This window comes from Triticum urartu, chromosome 2A (assembly GCF_056163025.1).
Source record: "Triticum urartu cultivar PI428250 chromosome 2A, HENAU_Tu73, whole genome shotgun sequence".
In the NCBI taxonomy this organism is placed as follows: domain Eukaryota; kingdom Viridiplantae; phylum Streptophyta; class Magnoliopsida; order Poales; family Poaceae; genus Triticum; species Triticum urartu.
The window spans coordinates 88477276-88502231 of NC_141874.1; the positions used below are offsets into that span (position 1 = coordinate 88477276).

At 41.4% G+C, this 24956-nt stretch overlaps 1 protein-coding gene and 1 pseudogene across 1 annotated transcript; both read right to left on the reverse strand.

The window, feature by feature from the left end:
- Positions 1 to 2208: 2208 nt before the first annotated feature.
- On the reverse strand, positions 2209 to 4311 carry LOC147983977 (uncharacterized). The gene is made up of 3 exons (XM_087540932.1): positions 2914 to 4311; positions 2713 to 2831; positions 2209 to 2625 (listed from the first exon to the last, which is right to left on the reverse strand). The coding sequence occupies exons 1-3, from the start codon at positions 3341 to 3343 to the stop codon at positions 2209 to 2211; spliced, it is 966 nt and encodes a 321-aa protein (XP_087397058.1). The 5' UTR covers positions 3344 to 4311.
- LOC147983978 (uncharacterized) lies at positions 3492 to 4593 on the reverse strand (annotated as a pseudogene).
- Between the last annotated feature and the right edge of the window lie 20363 nt (positions 4594 to 24956).

A 24956-nucleotide genomic window follows, 5' to 3' on the forward strand; every position in this document is an offset into this window, starting at 1 on the left:
GGTCAAGACATGATGCTAAATTTTATTGTATGAGATGATCATGTTTTGTAACAGAGTTATCGGCAACTGGCAGGAGCCATATGGTTGTCGTTTTATTGTATGAAATGCAATCACCATGTAATTTCTTTACTTTATGACTAAGAGGTAGCGATAGTCGTAGAAGCAATAGTTGGCGAGACGACAACGATGCTTCGATGGAGATCAAGGTGTTAAGCCGTTGACGATGGTGATCATGACGGTGCTTTGGAGATGGAGATCAAAGGCACAAGATGATGATGGACATATCATATCACTTATATTGATTACATGTGATGTTTATCCTTTATGCATCTTATTTTGCTTAGTTCGGCGGTAGCATTATAAGATGATCTCTCACTAAATTTCAAGGTACAAGTGTTCTTCCTGAGTATGCACCATTGCCACAGTTCGTCATGCCAAGACACCACGTGATGATCGGGTGTGACAAGCTCTACGTTCACATACAACGGGTGCAAGCCAGTTTTGCACACGCAGAATACTCAGGTTAAACTTGACGAACCTAGCATATGCAGGTATGGCCTCGGTACACTGAGACCAAAAGGTCGAGCGTGAATCATATAGTAGATATGATCAACATAGTGATGTTCACCATTGAAAAATACTCCATCTCACGTGATGATCGGACATGGTTTAGTTGATATGGATCACGCGATCACTTAGATGATTAGAGGGATGTCTATCTAAGTGGGAGTTCTTAAGTAATATGATTAATTGAACTTTAATTTATCATGAACTTAGTCCTGATAGTATTTGCATATCTATGATGTAGATCAATTGCTCGCGCATAGCTTCCCCGTTTTATTTATGATATGTTCCTAGAGAAAACTATGTTGAAAGATGTTAGTAGCAATGATGCGGACTAGCTCCGTGATTTGAGGATTATCCTCATTGCTGCACAGAAGAATTATGTCCTTGATGCACCGCTAGGTGACAGACCTATTACAGGAGCAGATGTAGACGTTATGAATGTTTGGCAAGCTCGATGACTACTTGATGGTTTAGTGCGCCATGCTTTACGGCTTAGAACCAGGACTTCAAAAACGTTTTGAATGCCACGAAACATATAAGATGTTCCAAGAGCTGAAATTGGTATTTCAAACTCATGCCCGAGTCAAGAGGTATGAGACCTCTGACAAGTAATTTGCCTACAAGATGGAGGAGAATAACTCAGCTAGTGAGCATGTGCTCAGAATATTTGAGTACTACAATCACTTGAATCAAGTGGGAGTTAATCTTCCAGATAAGATAGTGATTGACAGAGTTCTCTAGTCACTATCACCAGGTTACTAGAACTTCATGATGAACTATAATATGCAAGGGATAACGGAAACGATTCCCAAGCTCTCCGCGATGCTAAAATCAGCGAAGGTAGAAATCAAGAAAAAGCATCAAGTGTTGATGGTTAAAAAGACCACTAGTTTCAATTAAAAGGGCAAGGGAAAGAAAGGGAACTTCAAGAAGAATGGCAAGCAATTTGCCACTCCAATGAAGAAGCCCAAAGCCTGAAACTGAGTGCTTCTACTACAAAGGGAATGGTCACTGGAAGTGGAACTACCTCAAATACTTGGTAGATAAGAAGGATGGCAAAGTGAACAAAAGTATATTTGATATACATGTTATTGATGTGTACTTTACTGGTGTTCATAGTAACCCAAGGGTATTTGATACTGCTTCAGTTGCTATGATTAGTAACTTGAAACAGGAGTTACAAAACGAATAGAAACTAGTTGAGGGCGAGGTGACGATGTGTGTTGGAAGCAATGTTTAAAATTGCCGGCTATTGAAAAAAGCGGCACCCACTAGCGGCAGCAATGAGCAGCTATTGCCAGCAATAGCTGCCGCTATGCCAAATAGCGGTTTTGCAGAATTTCGAAAATAAGTGCAAGATGCATGTCAAACTACAGAAATTCAGCATCGATTAAATAGATGAGACAAACAGGAACATAATAACTGAACCATAAGATCATCCATTAAGCCAACGTTCAGCAATCGTCTCAAGCGACAAAGCAAATAGTTCGGTAGACATTGGACCGTCTCAAGCGACAAAGAAAATAGTTCGACACTGGACACAGACAGACAGACTATATAACAGAGCATTGACTACCTCAAAAAGATGAACTAGTAAGTTTTGCAGATAAAAATTCCATAAAGGTAATGGTGCATTCTCTTCTATTCTTCTCCAAAATCTGAAGGAGACTTATCAGACTCCGATTCAGAAGAAGAAGTAGCTTGCGGCATTGTTTCAACACGCATAGCCATCAAGGACTGCAGGCTCACGGTCTTGATTTTCTTCCTAGGCCGAGAACTCCTCTTCCTTTTGGCTTGTCCCTGTGATGATGATGCCCTGTTTGGTGCCTCTTCTGATGCATCTTCATGAGCTTTCTCTTGTTCTTCCTCAGGTTTTGCAGTTGGTTCTTTCCCAGTGATGAACTCATTGTCATAATCAGCAAGAACATCATCTACTTCTTTTTCTATGGGATCTCTATTTTTGTTCTCTCTCTTGTTCCTTAGTTTAGAGTTGAATTTCACAAACACAAGATCCCTCATCCTGTCATGCAGCAGCCTATTGCGCTTCTTTGTATGAACCTAAAAGTTCATAAAAATTAAATACTTATAAAAAATGTGGAAAACAGAAAACCCAATTGTATAAACTACAAACATATAATTTGTTACCTCTTCGAAAGCTGACCAGTTCCTCTCACAAGCTGATGAGTTGCATGTCAAATTAAGAATCCTAGATGCCAAAGTTCTCAACTTTGGTGTGTTGGTGCCATGGTTCAGCCACCATTTTGCTGCACATTATACAATTTAATAGTTAAAGAAATGGAAACAAAAGCATTTTATTCATCAATCATATTAGCTACATTAACTAACCTGGATTAAAATTCTTGGTTCTCCTTTGCCTTATAGCAATCTCATGGCCGAAAGATCCTTGCTGATCTTGATACATGTTGAGTTCTTCAATTACAATGTCTTGGGTTTCTTCGTCCTCAATCATCTTGCAAATGCATGTAATAACGGCATCTCTAAATGATCCATCATGCTCAATCTCTGACTTGTTTGGGTAATAATAGTGAGGATTCAAATAGTAGCCAGCCAAGTGGAGAGGAGTCTTGAGCTTGTTGTCCCACCTTTTATCAATGATGTCCCAAGCGACTTTGTACTTGCTCTCATCATTATCAAACCTCACAGCAATGTGTTTCTTTGACTCAAGCATTAATCCATGGAAGAATCCCATTGCAAGAACATCACTGTCCATTCTGCGAAGCACATTAGCCATTGGCTCGAAGAAATTAACGGCCATGTCAACATGTTTCCAAAAAACTTCGGATCGCACCACTTTGAGTGTTTTTTCCCCTTTGCCTTTGTCAAGTATGAACCTAGTTCATTCATCTCATCTGATCTGAAGATCCTTGTCAACTCCTTCTTGTTGTCTAGCAAACTTTTCAGATTTAAGTAAGCAATGGCAAACCGAGTAACACCAGAGCGAACCAAGTCCTTCCCAAGAAATTTCCTCATCAAATCCAATACCCTTGTATGAGCATACAAGAAGCTAGTCACTTCTCTTGCACTTGAAATAGTATTTGCAACTGGTACAAGCTTCCCAAGATCCTCCAGCATGAGATCTAGGCAGTGAGCAGCACATCCATTCCAAAATATGGATGGTCTCTTTGCTGTTAGAATACTAGCTACTGATACATTCACACTAGAATTATCAGTCACCACTTGCACAACATTTTATTCACCTATATCTTCTATGCATTTGTCCACCAAGTCAAATATGTATTTGCCATCTTTTCTGTCATCGGAGCAGTCCACCGAATCAATGAAGCAAACACCATGAGCACTGTGCACAACTAAATTCATTACTCCCCTGCCCTTCTTATCTGTCCATGCATCAGTCATAACCATGCAACCTGTGAGCTCCCATGATTCCTTATGATACTTGAATCCATCCAGCACCTTCTGTTTCCTCTTCTGCAAAAATGGTCCACTCATCTCATATGGACTAGGCCCTCTCAAGTCCTTGCCAAATTGTCCGATGGACTCAAGCATATGCGCAAAGCTAGGGAGGTTGACAGTGTTGTGAGGAATGCTAGCTTCATAGAAAAACTGGCAAATATACTCACAAACTCTGTCCCTTTTTTCTTCTCTTTTCATAGTTGACAACTTTGATTGGACCTTCTGGCTAACGTTGAATCCCCTTTGATTATTGCGAACAGACTCTTCTATAGATGTTTTCTTGTAAAACTTATCAATAGTGGCACTGCCACTACCTACCACAGCTGTAGAGTTACTCGTCCCAGTGCCTCTTGTTGACTTCAGCAACACAACATCATTCCTCTCAAAGTCAGAATCATCCCCACTACCCCTTTCATCATCTGAGTTCTCTATATTAATTGCAGATCGAACCCTTTGCACTTCATCCTTCTTCTTTTGCTTGTCACCACTCTTCTTCGTAAGAAAAGCAATAATCTCTTCCTTCACATCAGCTGGAACCTTCTTACATTTAACAGCATTGAAGCCAGTAATGCAAGAAAGATGGTACTTCATTCTAGTAATTCCACCTTTCAATAGCTTGTCACAAAAATTGCACTGTAAATGGTACTTCTTGTTCACATTTGGGGCAAAACAGTACGCATATGCAGGGTCATCGGACGTTACTACTTGCCTTGCTTGTGTTTGGGTTACCGAATCACCTACAGAAAAAGTACAAAATAATTTCATTAACCTACAGTGCTACATATAACCTATTTGATTGATAATTAATCTATCCTAATTAAGGAAGAAGCAGATGATATATGCCACAATTAATTACTTGGATTCAGAAACATCTAAAATTGTAAATTGTTGTTGAAGCATAGAGATTTGCCACAGTTTATTTGATTGATAATCTACCTACAACGTATAACCTACTGAAAATAATAACTAGCTACTTGTTAGCTTTCAGATCGATAAGGGAGGCAGAACATAAACTTGTTAGATTGCATAACGTAAAACATAGAATACATTTCTCTTCTATTGGAAGATAAACTTACGTTCCCTCTACTTGGAACAATATATCTACATATGCGAGTAGAAGAGATAGTATCTGAGATAATAGAATAAGAACTAATGGAAAGGCAGAGTAGGAAACTTGCCTCCCTGAATCTGTGACTCTGGCTGAGACATGGTCCTACAGTTATTCTTCGCATCCGTGTTGCGGGCTCACCGCCGTGCCGCCGTCGCCAGAGATATAGATCGGGGAAGCAGAGCTGATGTTTTTCTTGTTAGGGTTAGCGCTCAGCTCTTTTGTAGCTCCTCTTTTGGGCCTCTGTGCGGTGATTCTAAAAAGGCCCAAAATTCTCGTACCGAGCATACTCCCTTGTGGCCCAAACTCGTATAGCGGTGCAATCTTATCCAAGAAATATCGGCTACAACTGGCTAATTGCGGCTTTTTGCGGTTCAGTTCCTGTAGCGCAAAAAAGTGGCATTGTGTTGCCCCCAGCTTTTCTAGCCGCTATGGCCGGCAAATAGCGCCGCAATAGCCGGCAATTTAAAACCTTGGTTGGAAGTGATTCCAAGGTTGATAAGATCACCATCACACACTCCCTTTACCTTCGGGATTAGTGTTGAACCTAAAAATAAATGTTATTTGGTGTTTGTGTTGAGCATAATATGATTGGATCATGTTTATTGCAATACGGTTATTCATTTAAGTCAAAGAATAATTGTTATTCTGTTTACATGAATAAAACCTTCTGTGGTCATACACCCAAGGTGAATGGTTTATTGAATCTCGATCGTAGTGATACACATATTCATAATATTGAAGCCAAAAAATGCAAATTTAATAATGATAGTGCAACTTATTTGTGGCACTGCCGTTTAGGTCATATTAGTGTAAAGCGCATGAAAAAACTCCATGCTGATGGGCTTTTGGAATCACTTGATGCTTGCGAACCATGTCTCATGGGCAAGATGACTAAAACTCCGTTCTCCAGAACAATGGAGCGAGCAACTGACTTATTGGAAATAATACATACCGATGTATGCGGTCCGATGAGTGTTGAGGCTCGCGGCAGGTATCATTATTTTCTGACCTTCACAGATGACTTGAGCAGATATGAGTATATCTACTTAATGAATCACAAGTGTGAAACGTTTGAAAAGTTCAAAGAATTTCAGAGCGAAGTGGAGAATCATCGTAACAAGAAAATAAAGTTTTTACGATCTGATCGCGGAGACGAAATATTTGAGTTACGAGTTTGGCCTTCAGTTGAAACAATGTCGAATAGTGTCGCAACTCACGCCACCTGGAACACCACAACGTAATGGCGTGTCCGAATGTCATAACAGTACTTTATTAGATATGGTGCGATCTATGATGTCTCTTACCGATTTACCACTATCGTTTTGGGGTTATGCATTGGAGACAACTGCATTCACGTTAAACAGGGCACCGTCTAAAAATCCGTTGAGATGACAACGTATGAACTGTGGTTTAGCAAGAAACCTAAGCTATCATTCCTTAAAGTTTGGGGTTGCGATGCTTATGTGAAAAGGTTTCAGCCTGTAAGCTCAAACCCAAATCGGAGAAGTGCGTCTTCATAGGATACCCAAAAGAAACTGTTGGTACACCTTCTATCACAGATCGGAAGGGAAGATCTTTATTGCTAAAAATGGATCCTTTCTAGAGAAGGAGTTTCTCTCGAAAGAAGTGAGTGGGGGGAAAGTAGAGCTTGATGAGGTAATTGTACCTTCTCCCGAATTGGAAAGTAGTTCATCACAGAAATTAGTTCCAGTGATGCCTACACCAATTAGTGAGGAAGTTAATGATGATGATCATGAAACTTCGGATCAAGTTACTACCGAACCTCGTAGGTCAACCAGAGTACGGTCCGCACCAGAGTGGTACGGTAATCCTGTTCTGGAAGTCATGTTACTAGACCATGACGAACCTACGAACTATGAGGAAGAGATGATGAGCCCAGATTCCACAAAATGTCTTGAGGCCATGAAATATGAGATGGGATCCATGTATGAGAACAAAGTATGGACTTTGATTGACTTGCCCGATGATCGGTGAGCCATTGAGAATAAATGGATCTTCAAGAGGAAGACAGACACTAATAGTAGTGTTACTATCTACAAAGCTCGAATTGTCAAAATGTTTTCGACAAGTTCAAGGTGTTGACTACGATGAGATTTTCTCACTCGTATCGATGCTTAAAAGTCTGTCCGAATCATGTTAGTAGTTGCCGCATTTTATGAAATCAGGCAAATGGATGTTAAAACTGCATTCCTTAATGGATTTCTTAAAGAAGAGTTGTATATGATGCAACCAGAAGGTTTTGTCGATCCTAAAGGTGCTAATAAAGTGAGCAAGCTCCAACGATCCATCTATGGACTGGTGCAAGCATCTCGGAGTTGGAATATATGCTTTGATAAAGTGATCAAAGCATGTGGTTTTATATAGACTTGCGGTGAAGCCTGTATTTACAAGAAAGTGAGTGGGAGCACTACATCATTTCTGATAAGTATATGTGAATGACATATTGTTGATCAGAAATAATGTAGAATTTTCTGGAAAGCATAAAGGAGTGTTTGAAAGGAGTTTTTCAAAGAAAGAATTACCTATAAAGCTAGATCAAGACGCTTGATAAGACTTTCGATGAGTACATACCTTGATAAGATTTTGAAGGAGTTCAAAATGGATCAGTCAAAGAAGGAGTTCTTGCCTGAGTTGTAAGGTGTGAGATTGAGTAAAGACTCAAAACCCGGCCACGACAGAAAATAAAAAGAGAATGGAAAGTTATTCCCTATGCCTCAGTCATACGTTCTATAAAGTATGCTTTGCTGTGTACCAGACCTATTATATACCTTAGCATGATTTTGGCAAGGGAGTACAATAGTGATCTAGGAGTAGGTCACTGGACAGCGGTCAAAATCCTTAGAGGACTAAGGAAATATCTCTTAGTTATGGAGGTGATAAAAGAGTTCGTCGTAAAGAGTTACGTCGATGCAAGCTTTTTACACCGATCTAGATGACTCTAAGTCTCGATCTATATACATATTGAAAGTGGGAGCAATTGGCTAGAGTAGATCCGTGCAGTGTATTGTAGACATAGAAATTTGAAAAATACATACGGATCTGAATGTTGCAAACCCATAGACTAAACTTCTCTCACAAGCAAAACATGTGATCACTCTTTGGGTGTCAATCACATAGCGATGTGAACTAGATTATTGACTCTAGTAAACCCTTTGGATATTGGTCACATGAAGATGTGAACTAATCACATAAAGATGTGAACTATTGGTGTGAAATCACATGACGATGTGAACTAGATTATTGACTCTAGTGCAAGTGGGAGACTGAAGGAAATATGCTCTAGAGGCAATAATAAAGTTGTTATTTATATTTCCTTATATCATGATAAATGTTTATTATTCATGCTAGAATTGTATTAACCGGAAACTTATTACATGTGTGAATACATAGACAAACAGAGTGTCCCTAGTATGCCTCTACTTGACTAGCTCATTAATCAAAGATGGTTAAGTTTCCTAGCCATAGACATGTGTTGTCATTTGATGAACGGGATCACGTCATTAGAGAATGATGTGATGGACAAGACCCATCCCTTAGCTTAGCACAATGATCGTTTAGTTTGTTGCTATTGCTTTCTCCATAACTTATACATGTTCCTATGACTGAGATCATGCAACTCCCGAATACCGGAGGAACACTTAATGTGCTATCAAACGTCACAACGTAACTGGGTGACTATAAAGATGCTCTACAGGTGTCTCCCATGGTGTTTGTTGAGTTGGCATAGATCAAGATTAGGATTTGTCACTCCGAATATCGGAGAGGTATCTCTGGGCCCTCTCGGTAATGCACATCACTATAAGCCTTGCAAGCAATGTAACTAATGAGTTAGTTACGGGATGATGCATTACAGAACGAGTAAAGAGACTTATCAGTAACGAGATTGAACTAGGTATTGAGATACCTGCTACGTCTTGAGCTTGCGTTGGTTTTCCCCGAAGAGGAAGGGATGACGCAGCAGAGTAGCGTAAGTATTTCCCTCAGTTTTTGAGAACCAAGGTATCAATCCAGTACAATATTGGGGATATCGCTTATCGGGAACTTATCGGTCGACCCATGATAAGGGGTAAATCGGCCAGTTTATCGGCATATCGGCCGATTTATCGCTATATCGGCTGATTTATCGGCCGATTTATCTTATCGGTCTGACAGCAGTAAGCGATAAATCGGCTGATTTATCGGCATATCGGAAGATATCTTGAACAGTGATCCAGTATGAGGCCACGCTCAAGTCCCTCGTACCTGCACAAAATGATAGCTACTCGCTACCAACGCGGTTAGGGGTTGTCAATCCCTTCACGGTCACTTACGAGAGTGAGATCTGATAGATATAATATTTTTGGTATTTTTGATATAAAGATGCAAAGTAAAAGGTAAAAGCAAAGTAAAAAAAGCAAAGCAAGATTAAAGTGATGGAGATTGATATGATGAGAATAGACCCGGGGGCCATAGGTTTCACTAGTGGCTTCTCTCAAGAGCATAAGTATTCTACGGTGGGTGAACAAATTACTATTGATCAATTGACAGAATTGAGCATAGTTATGAGAATATATAGGCATGATCATGTATATAGGCATCACGTCCGTGACAAGTAGACCGAAACAATTCTGCATCTACTACTATTACTCCACTCATCGACCGCTATCCAGCATGCATCTAGAGTATTAAGTTAAAAACAGAGTAATGCCTTAAGCAAGATGACATGATGTAGAGAGATAAATTCATGCAATATGAAATAAACCCCATCTTGTTATCCTCGATGACAACGATGCAATACGTGCCTTGCTGCCCCTTCTGTCAGTGGGAAAGGACACCGCAAGATCGAACCCAAAGCTAAGCACTTCTCCCATGGCAAGAACTACCAATCTAGTTGGCCAAACCAAACGGATAATTCAAAGAGACTTGCAAAGATAACCAATCATACATAAAAGAATTCAGAGAAGATTCAAATATTATTCATAGATAGACTTGATCATAAACCCACAATTCATCGATCTCAACAAACACACCATAAAAAGAAGATTACATCGAATAGATCTCCACAAGAGAGGGGGAGAACTTTGTATTGAGATTCAAAGAGAGAGAAGAAGCCATCTAGCTACTAACTATGGACCCGAAGGTCTGAGGTAAACTACTCACACTTCATCGGAGGGGCTAGGATGATGTAGAAGCCCTCCGTGATGACGGCCCTCTTCTGGCGGAGCTTCGGAACAGGCCCCAAGATGGGATCTCGTGGATACAGAAAGTTGCGGCGGTGAAATTAGGTTTTTGGCTCCTGTTCTGATCGTTTGGGGGTACGTAGGTATATATAGGAGGAAGGAGTACGTCGAGCACCGAGGGGCCCACGAGGCAGAGGGCGCGCCCTAGGGGGGGCGCCCCACCCTCGTGACCTCCTCTTTGATCCCTTGCAGTAGGGTCCAAGTCTCCTGGATTAAGTTCGGTGAGAAAATCACATTCCCGAAGATTTTATTCCGTTTGGACTCCGTTTGATATTCTGTTTCTCCGAAACACTGAAATAGGCAAAAAACAGCAATTCTGGGCTGGGTCTCCGGTTAATAGGTTAGTCCCAAAAATAATATAAAAGTGGAAAATAAAGCCCAATATAGTCCAAAACAGTAGATAATATAGCATGGAGCAATCAAAAATTATAGATACGTTGGAGACGTATCAGGCATCCCCAAGCTTAATTCCTGCTCGTCCTCGAGTAGGTAAATGATAAAAAGAGAATTTTTGATGCGGAGTGCTACTTGGCATAATTTCAATGCAAATCTTCTTAATTGTGGTATGAATATTCAGATTAGACAGATTCAAGACAAAAGTTTATATTGACATAAAAATAATAATACTTCAAGCATACTAACAAAGCAATTATGTCCTCAAAATAACATGGCCAAAGAAAGTTATCCCTACAAAATCATATAGTCTGGCTATGCTATATCTTCACCACACAAAATATTTAAATCATGGACAACCCCGATGACAAGCCAAGCAATTGTTTCATACTCTAACTTTTTCAAAACTTTTTCAATCTTCACGCAATACATGAGCGTGAGCCATGGACATAACACTATAGGTGGAATAGAATGGTAGTTATGGAGAAGACAAAAAGGAGAAGATAGTCTCACATCAACTAGGCGTATCAATGGGCTATGGAGATGCCCATCAATAGATATCAATGTGAGTGAGTAGGGATTGCCATGCAACGGATGCACTAGAGCTATAAATGTATGAAAGCTCAACAAAAGAAACTAGTGGGTGTGCATCCAACTTGCTTGCTCACAAAGACCTAGGGCAATTTGAGGAAGCCCATCATTGGAATATACAAGCCAAGTTCTATAATGTAAAATTCCCACTAGTATATGAAAGTGACAACATATGAGACTCTCTATATGAAGAACATGGTGCTACTTTGAAGCACAATATATGAGACTCGCTATATCATGGTGCTACTTTGAAGCACAAGTGTGGAAAAAGGATAGTAGCATTGCCCCTTTTTTTGGGCCTTCTTTTTTTCCTTTGGCCTTTCTCTTTTTTATTTTTTTATTTGGGACAATGCTCTATTAAATGATAATCATCACACTTCTATTTATTTACAACTCATTGATTACAACTCGGTACTAAAACAAAGTATGACTCTATATGGATGCCTCCAGTGGTGTACCGGGATATGCAATGAATCAAGAGTGACAAGTATGAAAAATTATGAATGGTGGCTTTGCCACAAATACTATGTCAACTACATGATCATGCTAAGCAATATGACAATGATGAATGTGTCATGATGAACTAGATGGTGGAAAGTTGCATGGCAATATATCTCGGAATGGCTATGGAAATGCCATAATAGGTAGGTATGGTGGCTGTTTTGAGGAAGGTATATGGTAGGTGTATGATGCCGGCGAAAGGTGCGCGGTATTAGAGAGGCTAGCAAGGGTGGAAGGGTGAGAGTGCGTATGATCCATGGACTCAACATTAGTCATAAAGAACTCATATACTTATTGCAAAAATCTAGAAGTTATCAAAGCAAAGTACTATGCGCATGCTCCTAGGGGGATAGATTGGTAGGAAAAGACCATCGCTCGTCCCCGACCGCCACTCATAAGGAAGATAATCAATAAATAAATCATGCTCCGACTTCATCACATAACGGTTCACCATACGTGCATGCTACGAGAATCACAAAATTCAACACAAGTATTCTTTAAATTCACAACTACTCAACTAGCATGACTTTAATATTATCACCTCCATATCTCAAAACAATTATCATGCTTCAATCTTTTCTTAGTATTCAACACACTCAAAAGAAAGTTTCACAAATCTTGAATACCAAGCATATTATTATTAAGCAAATTACCATGCTATCAAGAGACTCTCAAAATAATTTAAGTGAAGCATGAGAGATCAATAGTTTCTTTAAAACAAATCCACCACTGTGCTCTAAAAGATCTAAGTGAAGCACATAGAGCAAAATTATAACGCTCAAAAGATATAAGTGAAGCACATAGAGCGAAACTACTTAGCTCAAAAGATATAAGTGAAGCACATAGAGCAAAACTACTTAGCTCAAAAGATATAAGTGAAGCACATAGATCAAAACTACTTGGCTCAAAAGATATAAGTGAAGCATATAGAGTATTCTATCAAATTTTAATTCATGTATGGCTCTCTCAAAAGGTGTGTACAGCCAGGATGATTGTGACATACTAACAAACAAACACACAAATAATACAAGACGCTCCAAGCAAAACACATATCATGTTGGTGAATAAAAATATAGCTCCAAGTAAATTACCGATGGAAGTGGACGAAAGAGGGGATGCCTTCCGAGGCATCCCCAAGCTTTGAATTTTTGGTGTCCTTGGATTATCTTGGGGGTGCCATGGGCATCCCCAAGCTTAGGCTCTTGCCACTCCTTGTTCCATAATCCATCACAAGAATTCACCCAAAACTTGAAAACTTCACAACACAAAACTCAAAATAGAAAACTCGTGAGCTCCGTTAGCGAAAGAAAACAAAAGACCACTTCAAGGTACTGTAACGAACTAATTATTTATTTATATTGGTGTTAAACATACTGCATTCCAACTTATCTATGGATTATAAACTATTTTACTAGCCATAGATTCATCAAAATAAGCAAACAACACACGAAAAACAGAATCTGTCAAAAACAGAACAGTCTGTAGTAATCTGTAGCTAGCGCAAGATCTGGAACCCCAAAAATTCTAAAATAAATTGCTGGACGTGAGGAATGTATCTATTAATCATCTGCAAAAATAATTAACTAAATATCACTCTTTAAATAAAAATTACAGCAGTTCTCGTGAGCGCTAAAGTTTCTGTTTTTTACAGCAAGTTCAACAAGACTTTCCCCAAGTCTTCCCAACGGTTCTACTTGGCACAAACACTAATTAAACACAAAAAACACAATCAAAACATAGGCTATATAATTTATTTATTACTAAACAGTAGCAAAAAGCAAGGAATAAAAATAAAATTGGGTTGCCTCCCAACAAGCGCTATCGTTTAACGCCCCTAGCTAGGCATAAAAGCGAGGATAGATCTAGGTATTGCCATCTTTGGTAGGCAATCCATAAGTGGCTCTCGTGATAGTTTCATATGGCAATTTTATTTTCTTTCTTGGAAATTGTTCCATGCCCTTTTTAATGGAAATTGAAATCTAATATTCCCTTTCTTCATATCAATAATCGCACCAACCGTTCTAAGGAAAGGTCTACCAAGAATAATAGGGCAAGAAGGATTGCAATCTATATCAAGAAAAATGAAATCTACGGGCACATAATTCCTATTTGCAACAATAAGAACATCATTAATTCTTCCCATAGGTTTCTTAATAGTGGAATCCGCAAGATGCAAGTTTAGAGAGCAATCATCAAAATCGCGGAAATCTAGTAAATCACACAAAGTCTTGGGAATAGTAGAGACACTAGCACCCAAATCACACAAAGCATAAAACTCATGATCTTTAATTTTAATTTTAATAGTTGGTTCCCACTCATCATAGAGTTTTCTAGGGATAGAAACTTTCAACTCAAGTTTTTCTTCATAAGATTGCATCAAGGCATCAACAATATGTTCGGTGAAGGCTTTATTTCGACTATAAGCATGTGGAGAATTTAGCACGGATTGCAATAGGGAAATACAATCAATTAAAGAGCAAATTTCATAATTAAATTCCTTGAAATCCAATATAGTGGGTTTAGCAACATCTAGATTTTTATTTCTTTCAATCCCACTTTCACCAATTTCATCATTAAGATCTAAATACTCCGAATTTTTAGAACGCCTTCTAGGTAAAGGAAGATCATATTCAGTTTCATCAAGATTCATATTGCGAAACAAATATTTAATAGGGGACACATCAATAACTTTTAGATCTTCATCTTGATTTTCATAGGAATTGGAAGAACACGCTTTAATAAAGGCATCTTTGGAAGCACGCATCCTAGCGGTTCTTTCCTTACACTCATCAATCGAAATTCTCATGGCTTTTAGAGACTCATTGATATCATGCTTAGGTGGAATAGATCTAAGTTTCAAAGAATCAACATCAAGAGCAATTCTATCAACGTTCCTAGCCAAATCATCAGTCTTAAGCAATTTTTCTTCAATCATAGCATTAAAATTCTTTTGTGAAGAAATAAATTCTTTAATATTAGATTCAAAATCAGAGGGCATCTTATTATAATTTCCATAAGAGTTGTTGTAGGAATTCCCATAATTATTAGAAGGATTACTAGGATATGACCTAGGATTAAAATTCCCTCTATAAGCGTTGTTACCAAAATTATTCCTACCAACAAAATTCACATCCATAGATTCATTGTTATTCTCAATCAAAGTAGACAAAGGCATATCATTAGGATCAGAAGAAACACTCTTAGTAGTAAATAATTTCATAAGTTCATCCATCTTTCCACTCAACACATTAATTTCTTCTACCGCATGCACTTTTTTATTAGATGATCTTTTAGTGTGCCATTGAGAATAATTAACCATAATATTATCTAGGAGTTTAGTAGCATCTCCTAAAGTGATTTCCATGAAAGTGCTTCCCGCGGCCGAATCTAAAAGATTTCTAGAAGCAAAATTCAATCCGGCATAAAAATTCTATATAATCATCCACAAATTCAAACCATGAGTAGGGCAATTACGTATCATTAATTTCATTCTCTCCCAAGCTTGTGCAACATGTTCATGATCAAGTTGTTTAAAGTTCATAATATCATTTCTAAGAGAGATGATCTTAGCGGGAGGAAAATACTTAGAGATAAAAGCATCTTTGCACTTGTTCCATGAATCAATACTATTTTTAGGCAAAGACGAAAACCAAGCTTTAGCACGATCTCTAAGCGAAAAAGGAAATAGCTTCAATTTAACGACATCATTATCGACATCTCGTTTCTTTTGCATATCACATAAATCAACGAAGCTATTCAGATGACTAGCGGCATCTTCATTAGGAAGGCCGACGAATTGATCTTTCATAACAAGATTCAACAAAGCAGCATTGATTTCACAAGATTCAGTATTGGCAAGAGGAGCAATCGGAGTGCTAAGGAAATCATTATTATTGGTATTGGTGAAGTCACACAATTTGTATTATCTTGAGCCATCACGATAAACAAGCAAACTAACACATGAGCAAACAAGAGCAAACGGGCAAAAGAGGTAAATAGAGAGGGAGGATAGAGAGAGAGGGCGAATAAAACGGTAAGGGTGAAGTGGGGGAGAGGAAAACGAGAGGCAAATGGCAAATAATGTAATGCGAGAGATAAGGATTGCGATGGGTACTTGGTATTTTGACTTTTTGCATAGACTCCCCGGCAACGGCGCCAGAAATCCTTCTTGCTACGTCTTGAGCTTGCGTTGGTTTTCCCCGAAGAGGAAGGGATGATGAAGTAGAGTAGCGTAAGTATTTCCCTCAGTTTTTGAGAACCAAGGTATCAATCCAGTAGGAGGCCACACTCAAGTCCCTCGTACTTGCACAAAACGATAGCTACTCGCAACGCGACTAGGGGTTGTCAATCCCTTCACGGTCACTTACGAGAGTGAGATCTGATAGATATAATATTTTTGGTATTTTTGATATAAAGATGCAAAGTAAAAGGTAAAAGCAAAGTAAAAAAAGCAAAGCAAGATTAAAGTGATGGAGATTGATATGATGAGAATAGACCCGGGGGCCATAGGTTTCACTAGTGGCTTCTCTCAAGAGCATAAGTATTCTATGGTGGGTGAACAAATTATTGTTGAGCAATTGACAGAATTGAGCATAGTTATGAGAATATCTAGGCATGATCATGTATATAGGCATCACGTCCGTGACAAGTAGACCGAAACGATTCTGCATCTACTACTATTACTCCACTCATCGACCGCTATCCAGCATGCATCTAGAGTATTAAGTTAAAAACAGAGTAACGCCTTAAGCAAGATGACATGATGTAGAGAGATAAATTCATGCAATATGAAATAAACCCCATCTTGTTATCCTCGATGGCAACGATGCAATACGTGCCTTGCTGCCCCTTCTGTCAGTGGGAAAGGACACCGCAAGATCGAACCCAAAGCTAAGCACTTCTCCCATGGCAAGAACTACCAATCTAGTTGGCCAAACCAAACGGATAATTCGAAGAGACTTGCAAAGATAACCAATCATACATAAAAGAATTCAGAGAAGATTCAAATATTATTCATAGATAGACTTGATTATAAACCCACAATTCATCGATCTCAGCAAACACACCGCAAAAAGAAGATTACATAGAATAGATCTCCACAAGAGAGGGGGAGAACTTTGTATTGAGATTCAAAGAGAGAGAAGAAGCCATCTAGCTACTAACTATGGACCCGAAGGTCTGAGGTAAACTACTCACACTTCATCGGAGGGGCTAGGATGATGTAGAAGCCCTCCGTGATGATGGCCCTCTTCCGGCGAAGCTCCGGAACAGGCCCCAAGATGGGATCTCGTGGATACAGAAAGTTACGACGGTGGAATTAGGTTTTTGGCTCATGTTCTGATCGTTTGGGGGTACGTAGGTATATATAGGAGGAAGGAGTACGTCGGTGGAGCACCGAGGGGCCCACGAGGTAGGGGGCGCGCCCTAGGGGGGGCGCCCCCCACCCTCGTGACCTCCTCTTTGATCCCTTGCAGTAGGGTCCAAGTCTCCTGGATCACGTTCGGTTAGAAAATCACGTTCCCGAAGATTTTATTCCGTTTGGACTCCGTTTGATATTTTGTTTCTCCGAAACACTGAAATAGGCAAAAAAACAGCAATTCTGGGCTGAGCCTCCGGTTAATAGGTTAGTCCCAAAAATAATATAAAAGTGGAAAATAAAGCCCAATATAGTCCAAAACAGTAGATAATATAGCATGGAGCAATCAAAAATTATAGATACGTTGGAGACGTATCAATACCAACGATCGAATCTCGGGCAAGTGACATACCAATGGCAAAGGGAACAACGTATGTTGTTGTGCGGTTTGACTGATAAAGATCTTCGTAGAATATGTAGGAACCAATATGAGCATCCAGGTTCCGCTATTGGTTATTGACCGGAGATGAGTCTCGGTCATGTCTACATAGTTCTCGAACCCGTAGGGTCCGCACGCTTAACGTTCGGTGATGATCGGTATTATGAGTTTATGTGTTTTTGTGTACCAAAGGTAGTTCGGAGTCCCGGATATGATCATGGACATGACAAGGAGTCTCGAAATGGTCGAGACATAAAGATCGATATATTGGAAGCCTATGTTTGGACATCGGAATGGTTCCGGATGAGTTCGGGCATTTTCCGGAGTACCGGGAGGTTACCGGAACCCCCCGGGGAGTATATGGGCCTTATTGGGCCTTAGTGGAATAGAGGAGAGGAAGGGAAAAGGTGGGAGGCGCGCCCCCCTAGCCCAATCCGAATTGGGTGCCCCCCTTTCCTTCCCTCTCTCCTCCCCTTCCTTCTCTCCTACTCCTACTACTTGGAAGGGGGGAATCCTACTCCCGGTGGGAGTAGGACTCCCCTAGGACGCGCCATAGAGGGCTGACCCTCCCCCCCTCCTCCACTCCTTTATATACGGGGGAGAGGGGCACCCCATAGACACACAAGTTGATCATTGTCTTAACCCTGTGCGGTGCCCCCCTCCATCATAATCCACCTCGGTCATATCGTAGCGGTGCTTAGGCGAAGCCCTGTTCCAGTAGCTTCATCATCACCGTCATCACGCCGTCGTGCTGACGAAACTCTTCCTCGACACTCAACTGGATCTAGAGTTCGTGGGACGTCACCGAGCTAAACGTGTGCAGATCGTGAAGGTGTCGTACCTTTGGTGCTAGGATCGGTCGGATCGTGAAAACGTTCGACTATATCAACCGTGTTGTCATAACACTTCTGCTTACGGTCTACGAGGATACGTGGACAACACTCTTCCCCTCTCGTTGCTATACATCACCTAGATAGATCTTGCGTGTGCGTAGGAATTTTTTTGAAATTACTGCGTTCCCCAACACGAACGTGCCCAGGATCGAGGACCATGGCCGGAGAATGCCGTTGCTTTGCGCAGAGCCGCACCTGATGGCGTCGCCGAGGAACCGAGGTTGAGGACCAGCCGCAAGTTAGTGGAAATTGATTCGTCCCAGCACTACACCCCCTGCTCGCGCTCACGCTTAAGTTAGTGGAAATCAATTCGTCCCAGCACCACACCTTCCCGCTCGCGCTCACGCTTGTTTTCCATGAGGCGCAACTCCTTCTCCACTGCCGTCTTGCGTTGGTTCTTGCACCATAAATTCTGATAATTCTAATAAAAAATCACGTAAATTTTCAGGTCATTCCGTCTTTATGACTTTTTCACCTAAAAAACCCAAAGGTAATAGTAGAAAACGGGAATGGGCATTGGGCACCAGGTTAATAAAAATAATATAAATTATCAAAAAATATGTAAAAGTGATACCATGATAGCATGAAACAATTAAAAAATTTAGATACGTTGGAGACGTATCAACCTCCTCCATCTCTCCTGCATCGCTCCGCCGCGAGCCTTGTCTCTACCAACGAGGTAGAGTTCTTCATTGAGGCCCTGCCTCGAGCCGCATCACAGTCTTCCTCTTCAGCGCGCATCACCGCGAAAAATGGGGATAGCAGCAGGGCAACCACCACCCGTGCCATTCCCTCTCGTCGCTCCACGCACAACTCCTCCGTTGCGGCCTCCTTGTGCGTTGTCGGAGCAGCCTGTAGGCGAGAGCTTGAAAAGGAAAGGGGATTCGTGTCGGGGTGCATGGCAGGTTCGCAAAGCGCGTCCGTTCTAGCAAACGACTAGAAAAACGTGACCTGGCACTTTTCCTTGCTTCAAGATTCGTGCGTCTCATCTGACGGCAACCGACATGTTTGGCCTGAAAACCTAATCTCTACTTCTAAGGGAGCAGTTGGTAGTCTCGCTTCCAGGTTTTTTTTAGTCCCACCTCCCACGGTTTATTTTAGTACCTCCTCCCACCTCTAACTAAGCCACCACAAACCGAAAAAACCTGCTCCTGAGTCCCGAACCCGCACCATTCCACGTGCGACCCTCAATAGACGTTCGAAGGAAAATCTGCGACAAAAAAACCTACGACGGTTAACCAGCGATAGAAAAACCGTGCGGCCGCACGTACCAGCGACGAGTCTCTACTCCTAATGGAGCAGCAGATTGGTCTCCGTCTCCAACCAGACCTTCGCACGCCCGATCCAGCCCTACGCCCCCTCCGCGGCCGATCCATCCCTGTGCCGTGGCCGATCCATGCCCTATGCCGCCGCCGATGCCTCCTCCTCCACCTCCATTCCCAAGCGACGGTGCCCGCGGCCGCGGTCTTCTCCCCCAGCCACCATGGCTGCAGATCCACTCACGGCCGGTCGTCTAAGCTGCAAGCATGGATGGATGGATCCAGGAAGGTATCCTTCCTCCCTGGGTGGAGCGAGCTGCACATCCCATTCGACCCTCTGTAGCCGGCCATCTTCGCCTCCTCCTCGCCGTCGCCGCCGCCGGGGATCACGTCTTCACCAAGCGCGAGCTCCACCCCATCCGACCGACCGCAAAGGGGTGAGTTTTCTTCATCCCAAAGCCTCCTGATTTGCTTACTGCACTCTTGCCATTCCGATGGAGACTAACCTCCTCTGGCCGAGCCCCAACTCTGCATCTCTCTCCCAATTACCCTCACCCCGTCAGTTTGCTGCAGGTTGTCCATTGTAAATTTTCAAGGAGATTCAAATGTTCCTCTTCTGGATGATTGAAGGTAATACTTGGTCCAATTTTGCCACAAAAAATAATGTTAGCTTGTCATAGTTACACGTATATGCTTATGAGAATTTTCATGTTTGTTAGATTAAAAAAACTGTATTTTCTCCTTTTAGCCAGTGGTTAATTTAGCAGAGCATTAGCATAGTATTGATCTGATCAGCGAGATGATGATCATGAAATCCCGTTGATAATCAAATCAACAAAGATAGTAGCAGTTTCCAATGTAACTTGTTGTGTCCTCAAATCAACAAAGATAGTAGCAGTTTCCAGTAGACCTTTTCTACTGCAATAGGAGCTTCAGGCAGGGCATTGATGATTTGACGGTGATATTGGTTAACATATTGATTTGTTAATGTTTTTTAAGTATAAAAGCTAAATGTAATCTGCACAAGAGCCAAACCTGCAGAAGGTTAGAGTGCGTGCAGCTGTTTCAGAACCTAGGGAAAACTAGCCTAATTGGTCTCTTTAATATTTAGTGAGTCTGTCCATGCACTTTTAGCTCTACTCACCACTAAAGATATCTACAACTTTCATGTTGAACGCATAGTTTAATTCAAACAGTAACATGGTCTAAGTCCGCATACAAGGTTACTGTATCTCTACTCCTAAGGGAGCAGTTGATAGTCTCGCTTCCAGATTTTTTTAGTCCCACCTCCCACGGTTTATTTTGGTACCTCCTCCCACCTCTAACTAAGCCACCACAAACCGAAAAAACCTGCTCCTGAGTCCCGAACCCGCACCATTCCACGTGCGACCCTCAATAGACGTTCGAAGGAAAACCTGCGACAAAAAAACCTACGACGGTTAACCAGCGATAGAAAAACTGTGCGGCCGCACGTACCAGCGACGAGTCTCTACTCCTAATGGAGCAGCAGATCGGTCTCCGTCGCCAACCAGACCTTCGCACGCCCGATCCAGCCCTACGCCCCCTCCGCGGCCGATCCATCCCTGTGCCGTGGCCGATCCATGCCCTATGCCGCCGCCGATGCATCCTCCTCCACCTCCATTCCCAAGCGACAGCGCCCGCGGCCGCGGTCTTCTCCCCCAGCCACCATGGCTGCAGATCCACTCACGGCCGGTCGTCTAAGCTGCAAGCATGGATGGATGGATCCAGGAAGGTATCCTTCCTCCCTGGGTGGAGCGAGCTGCACATCCCATTCGTCCCTCTATAGCCGGCCATCTCCGCCTCCTCCTCGCCGTCGCCGCCGCCGGGGATCGCGTCTTCACCAAGCGCGAGCTCAGCCCCATCCGACCAACCGCAAAGGGGTGAGTTTTCTTCATCCCAAAGCCTCCTGATTTGCTTACTGCACTCTTGCCATTCCGATGGAGACTAACCTCCTCTGGCCGAGCCCCAACTCTGCATCTCTCTCCCAATTACCCTCACCCCGTCAGTTTGCTGCAGGTTGTCCATTGTAAATTTTCAAGGAGATTCAAATGTTCCTCTTCTGGATGATTGAAGGTAATACTTGGTCCAATTTTCCCACAAAAAATAATGTTAGCTTGTCATAGTTACACGTATATGCTTATGAGAATTTTCATGTTTGTTAGATTAAAAAAACTGTATTTTCTCCTTTTAGCCAGTGGTTAATTTAGCAGAGCATTATCATAGTATTGGTCTGATCAGCGAGATGATGATCACGAAATCCCGTTGATAATCAAATCAGCAAAGATAGTAGCAGTTTCCAGTGTAACTTGTTGTGTCCTCAAATCAGCAAAGATAGTAGCAGTTTCCAGTAGACCTTTTCTACTGCAATAGGAGCTTCAGGCAGGGCATTGATGATTTGACGGTGATATTGGTTAACATATTGATTTGTTAATATTTTTTAAGTATAAAAGCTAAATGTAATCTGCACAAGAGCCAAACCTGCAGAAGGTTAGAGTGCGTGCAGCTGTTTCAGAACCTAGGGAAAACTAGCCTAATTGGTCTCTTTAATATTTAGTGAGTCTGTCCATGCACTTTTAGCTCTACTCACCACTAAAGATATCTACAACTTTCATGTTGAACGCATAGTTTAATTCAAACAGTAACATGGTCTAAGTCCGCATACAAGGTTACTGTACATAGAATCACATAAAGATTAATTTTTGGACTGTGAAACTAAATTGGACTGCTACTTTTAAACTGTACATCAAAATAGTGCAAATAGATAGTCTGTAGAAAGCATGGGACGTATCTCTCCTTTTTTTGCGATTGATCTCCACATTATGTTTGGAGTCCAAGTCAAAATTATGCAGTTTTTGATAGAGGATTTGGAAAGACCGAATCTGTATAGTAGGTGGATTACCCAAAACAGTTGACTTCATCCAACCCAACCTCACATCACTGTGTAAAGTTTGTAGCACTTATTTTATATGCAGAGCACTTGTGAACTAGGATTTTGACCAAAAGATTTCGAGTGTTTTATGTGAGCTTGCATTGCAGGGATACTTGAAGCTAGGGCAATCCAAGTAAGATAGCTTCATCCTCAGGCAACAGGTTTATGTTATCTTATCATGGAGTCATTTTTAAGTTTGTGCCCAACGCCTTCATCCTTAGAATGGCTGCCCAGATGGCAAGCCACCGTACTCAGGCGACTGCCGCGCTAGGTATTCTCGACCACTGCTGCAGTTTTTCATTGCTGTGCTTATTTCATTTGCACCAACCTTGCTATTTAGTAATATGAGCGTCTCTGTTTCTTCTACTACAATGACATGATAAGATTACCTTATCCCTTTCAGCAGGGTGCTCCAACTTTTGATGCTGGCGAAACTTTTGGAATGATGGCTACATAATTTGTTAGTCTCCGTTGGAAGCTTAATTAAACTGAGGTAAATATGCCAGATTCTTTTGTCAAATAATAACATGACTGTCTATTTTGTTCTCAGGACCAATATTTGTGCCTATCAATGAAATTTTGAGAGTAGTTTTTGTTGCCTCTATGTAACCCTGATAGCGGCTTCTCTGAAGGTTCAGATGTGTGGCAAAGGATTTCAATTTTCCTATTTACACAAAGGAAACTTGAGGAAGGTTCAGATTTCTCATGCTCGGTGTTGTGCTCTCAAGGTTACATAGACAAAAATGCCTCCTATTTACACAACGGCAACCTGACGAAGGTTCAGATTTCTCATGACTGGTTCAATGGGTATTTCATGCCTGTGCCATCTTAATTATTAGGAAAATGTAGTTTGTTTTATAGCTGATGATGCTCGATGCTTTTTACCTCAGTTTAGTAAATGCTCTATTTTAGCTCATAAACTACATGGCAAACAGGATGACGGGGCGGGTCGGGAGGCGGGGAAAGCCGTCCATGGCGATCCTGGTGGCGTTGCTAATGGCGTCAGTGGCACTGCCGCTCCTCATGGTGCCCGACACGCTCTCTATGCCAGGCTCCAACGGCGTGGATCGCGGCGCCGCCCTGTCGCTCCCACGCCCGTGCTTCAGCAGATCCGTGTTTGAGTCGTGCATACCTTTAGCCGCCTCCCCTCCAATGTCCACGACTCTGATATACCGTGTTTGTTAGTCTTGACTGGTGTTTGTTCTCCGTATTGTTGTGCAGGAGGCTGGAGAACAGCAGGGAGAAAAGGGAGTCGTGGATGGAGGTTCTGTACTTCTGTTGTATCAACATCTTCTCCATGAGTCTTTTGCCCCCACTATGTTTTTGGTTTGGGCCGAAACGTCATCGTCTTGATTCTTTACGTGGTTCATTGGCTCAGACTTGTCCTACATGGTCGAGCGAGATCGAGGCTAGCCGCCGGTAATGTTCTTCTCCCGTGCAAGTTCCGCACTGCATTGAAGCATCCAACACATGGTGAGACATCTTTTTAGCTTTTAAAAAACGTGCACCATCCTTTCTCATCCAACTTATTTTTCACCCCTGATTTGTGACCTCCTAATGAACATGAAGATTCATATGCTAGCTAGAACACAATATATATTTGAAAGCAATATTTTCTGATGTACTATCCGATGAAATTTTATTTTCGGAGACGTTCATTCATAATTTTGACGACCTCTTGATTCATGTCATTGGTAGTTATTTCAACAGAACAAAGATGTTTTTCAGCACTTTTCAGATAGGAAATATCCCTACGGAATATTTTGGACAATATACAACATGTTCTGTGGGCTTGAAGAAAATATATAACATGATATGTCACATACTTTATTGTTAAGTTACAAGAATAGTTGTGGACGCCATCCAATTTTACATAGATTTCTATTTGTTGTGCACTGATATTTTTGTAGTGTGATGATATAAAGAAGGAATGTACATTATAGGGTGTTTGCTACGTGCTACATATATCTTACTCAATAGCAGTTAGTCAGCTTATATTCCAGTAATGAGAAATGGCACAATCATCTCGTGCCATTTCGTGGGAGCAGTAGAAGTGACATCTATGCTATGGTCTGAAGTAGAATTGTAGAACACTAATTGTATGCTATGGTCTGAAGTAGAAGACATTAAGGCGGTTCAGCTATCATCCGAGCATTCAAATAGGCAATGTTCTGTCAGCTAGAACGCATCAAGTTTTTGGTTGATGTTCATACTTTTGCGT

Bases quoted from the DNA above. Each gene is read 5' to 3' on its own strand.
- LOC147983977 (XM_087540932.1), bottom strand. From the start codon at position 3,343: ATGGCCGTTAATTTCTTCGAGCCAATGGCTAATGTGCTTCGCAGAATG. The intron at 2,832-2,913 runs GTTAGTTAATGT...TATAATGTGCAG, and splicing joins AACCAAGAATTTTAATCCAG to CAAAATGGTGGCTGAACCAT. The intron at 2,626-2,712 runs GTAACAAATTAT...ATGAACTTTTAG, and splicing joins ACTGGTCAGCTTTCGAAGAG to GTTCATACAAAGAAGCGCAA.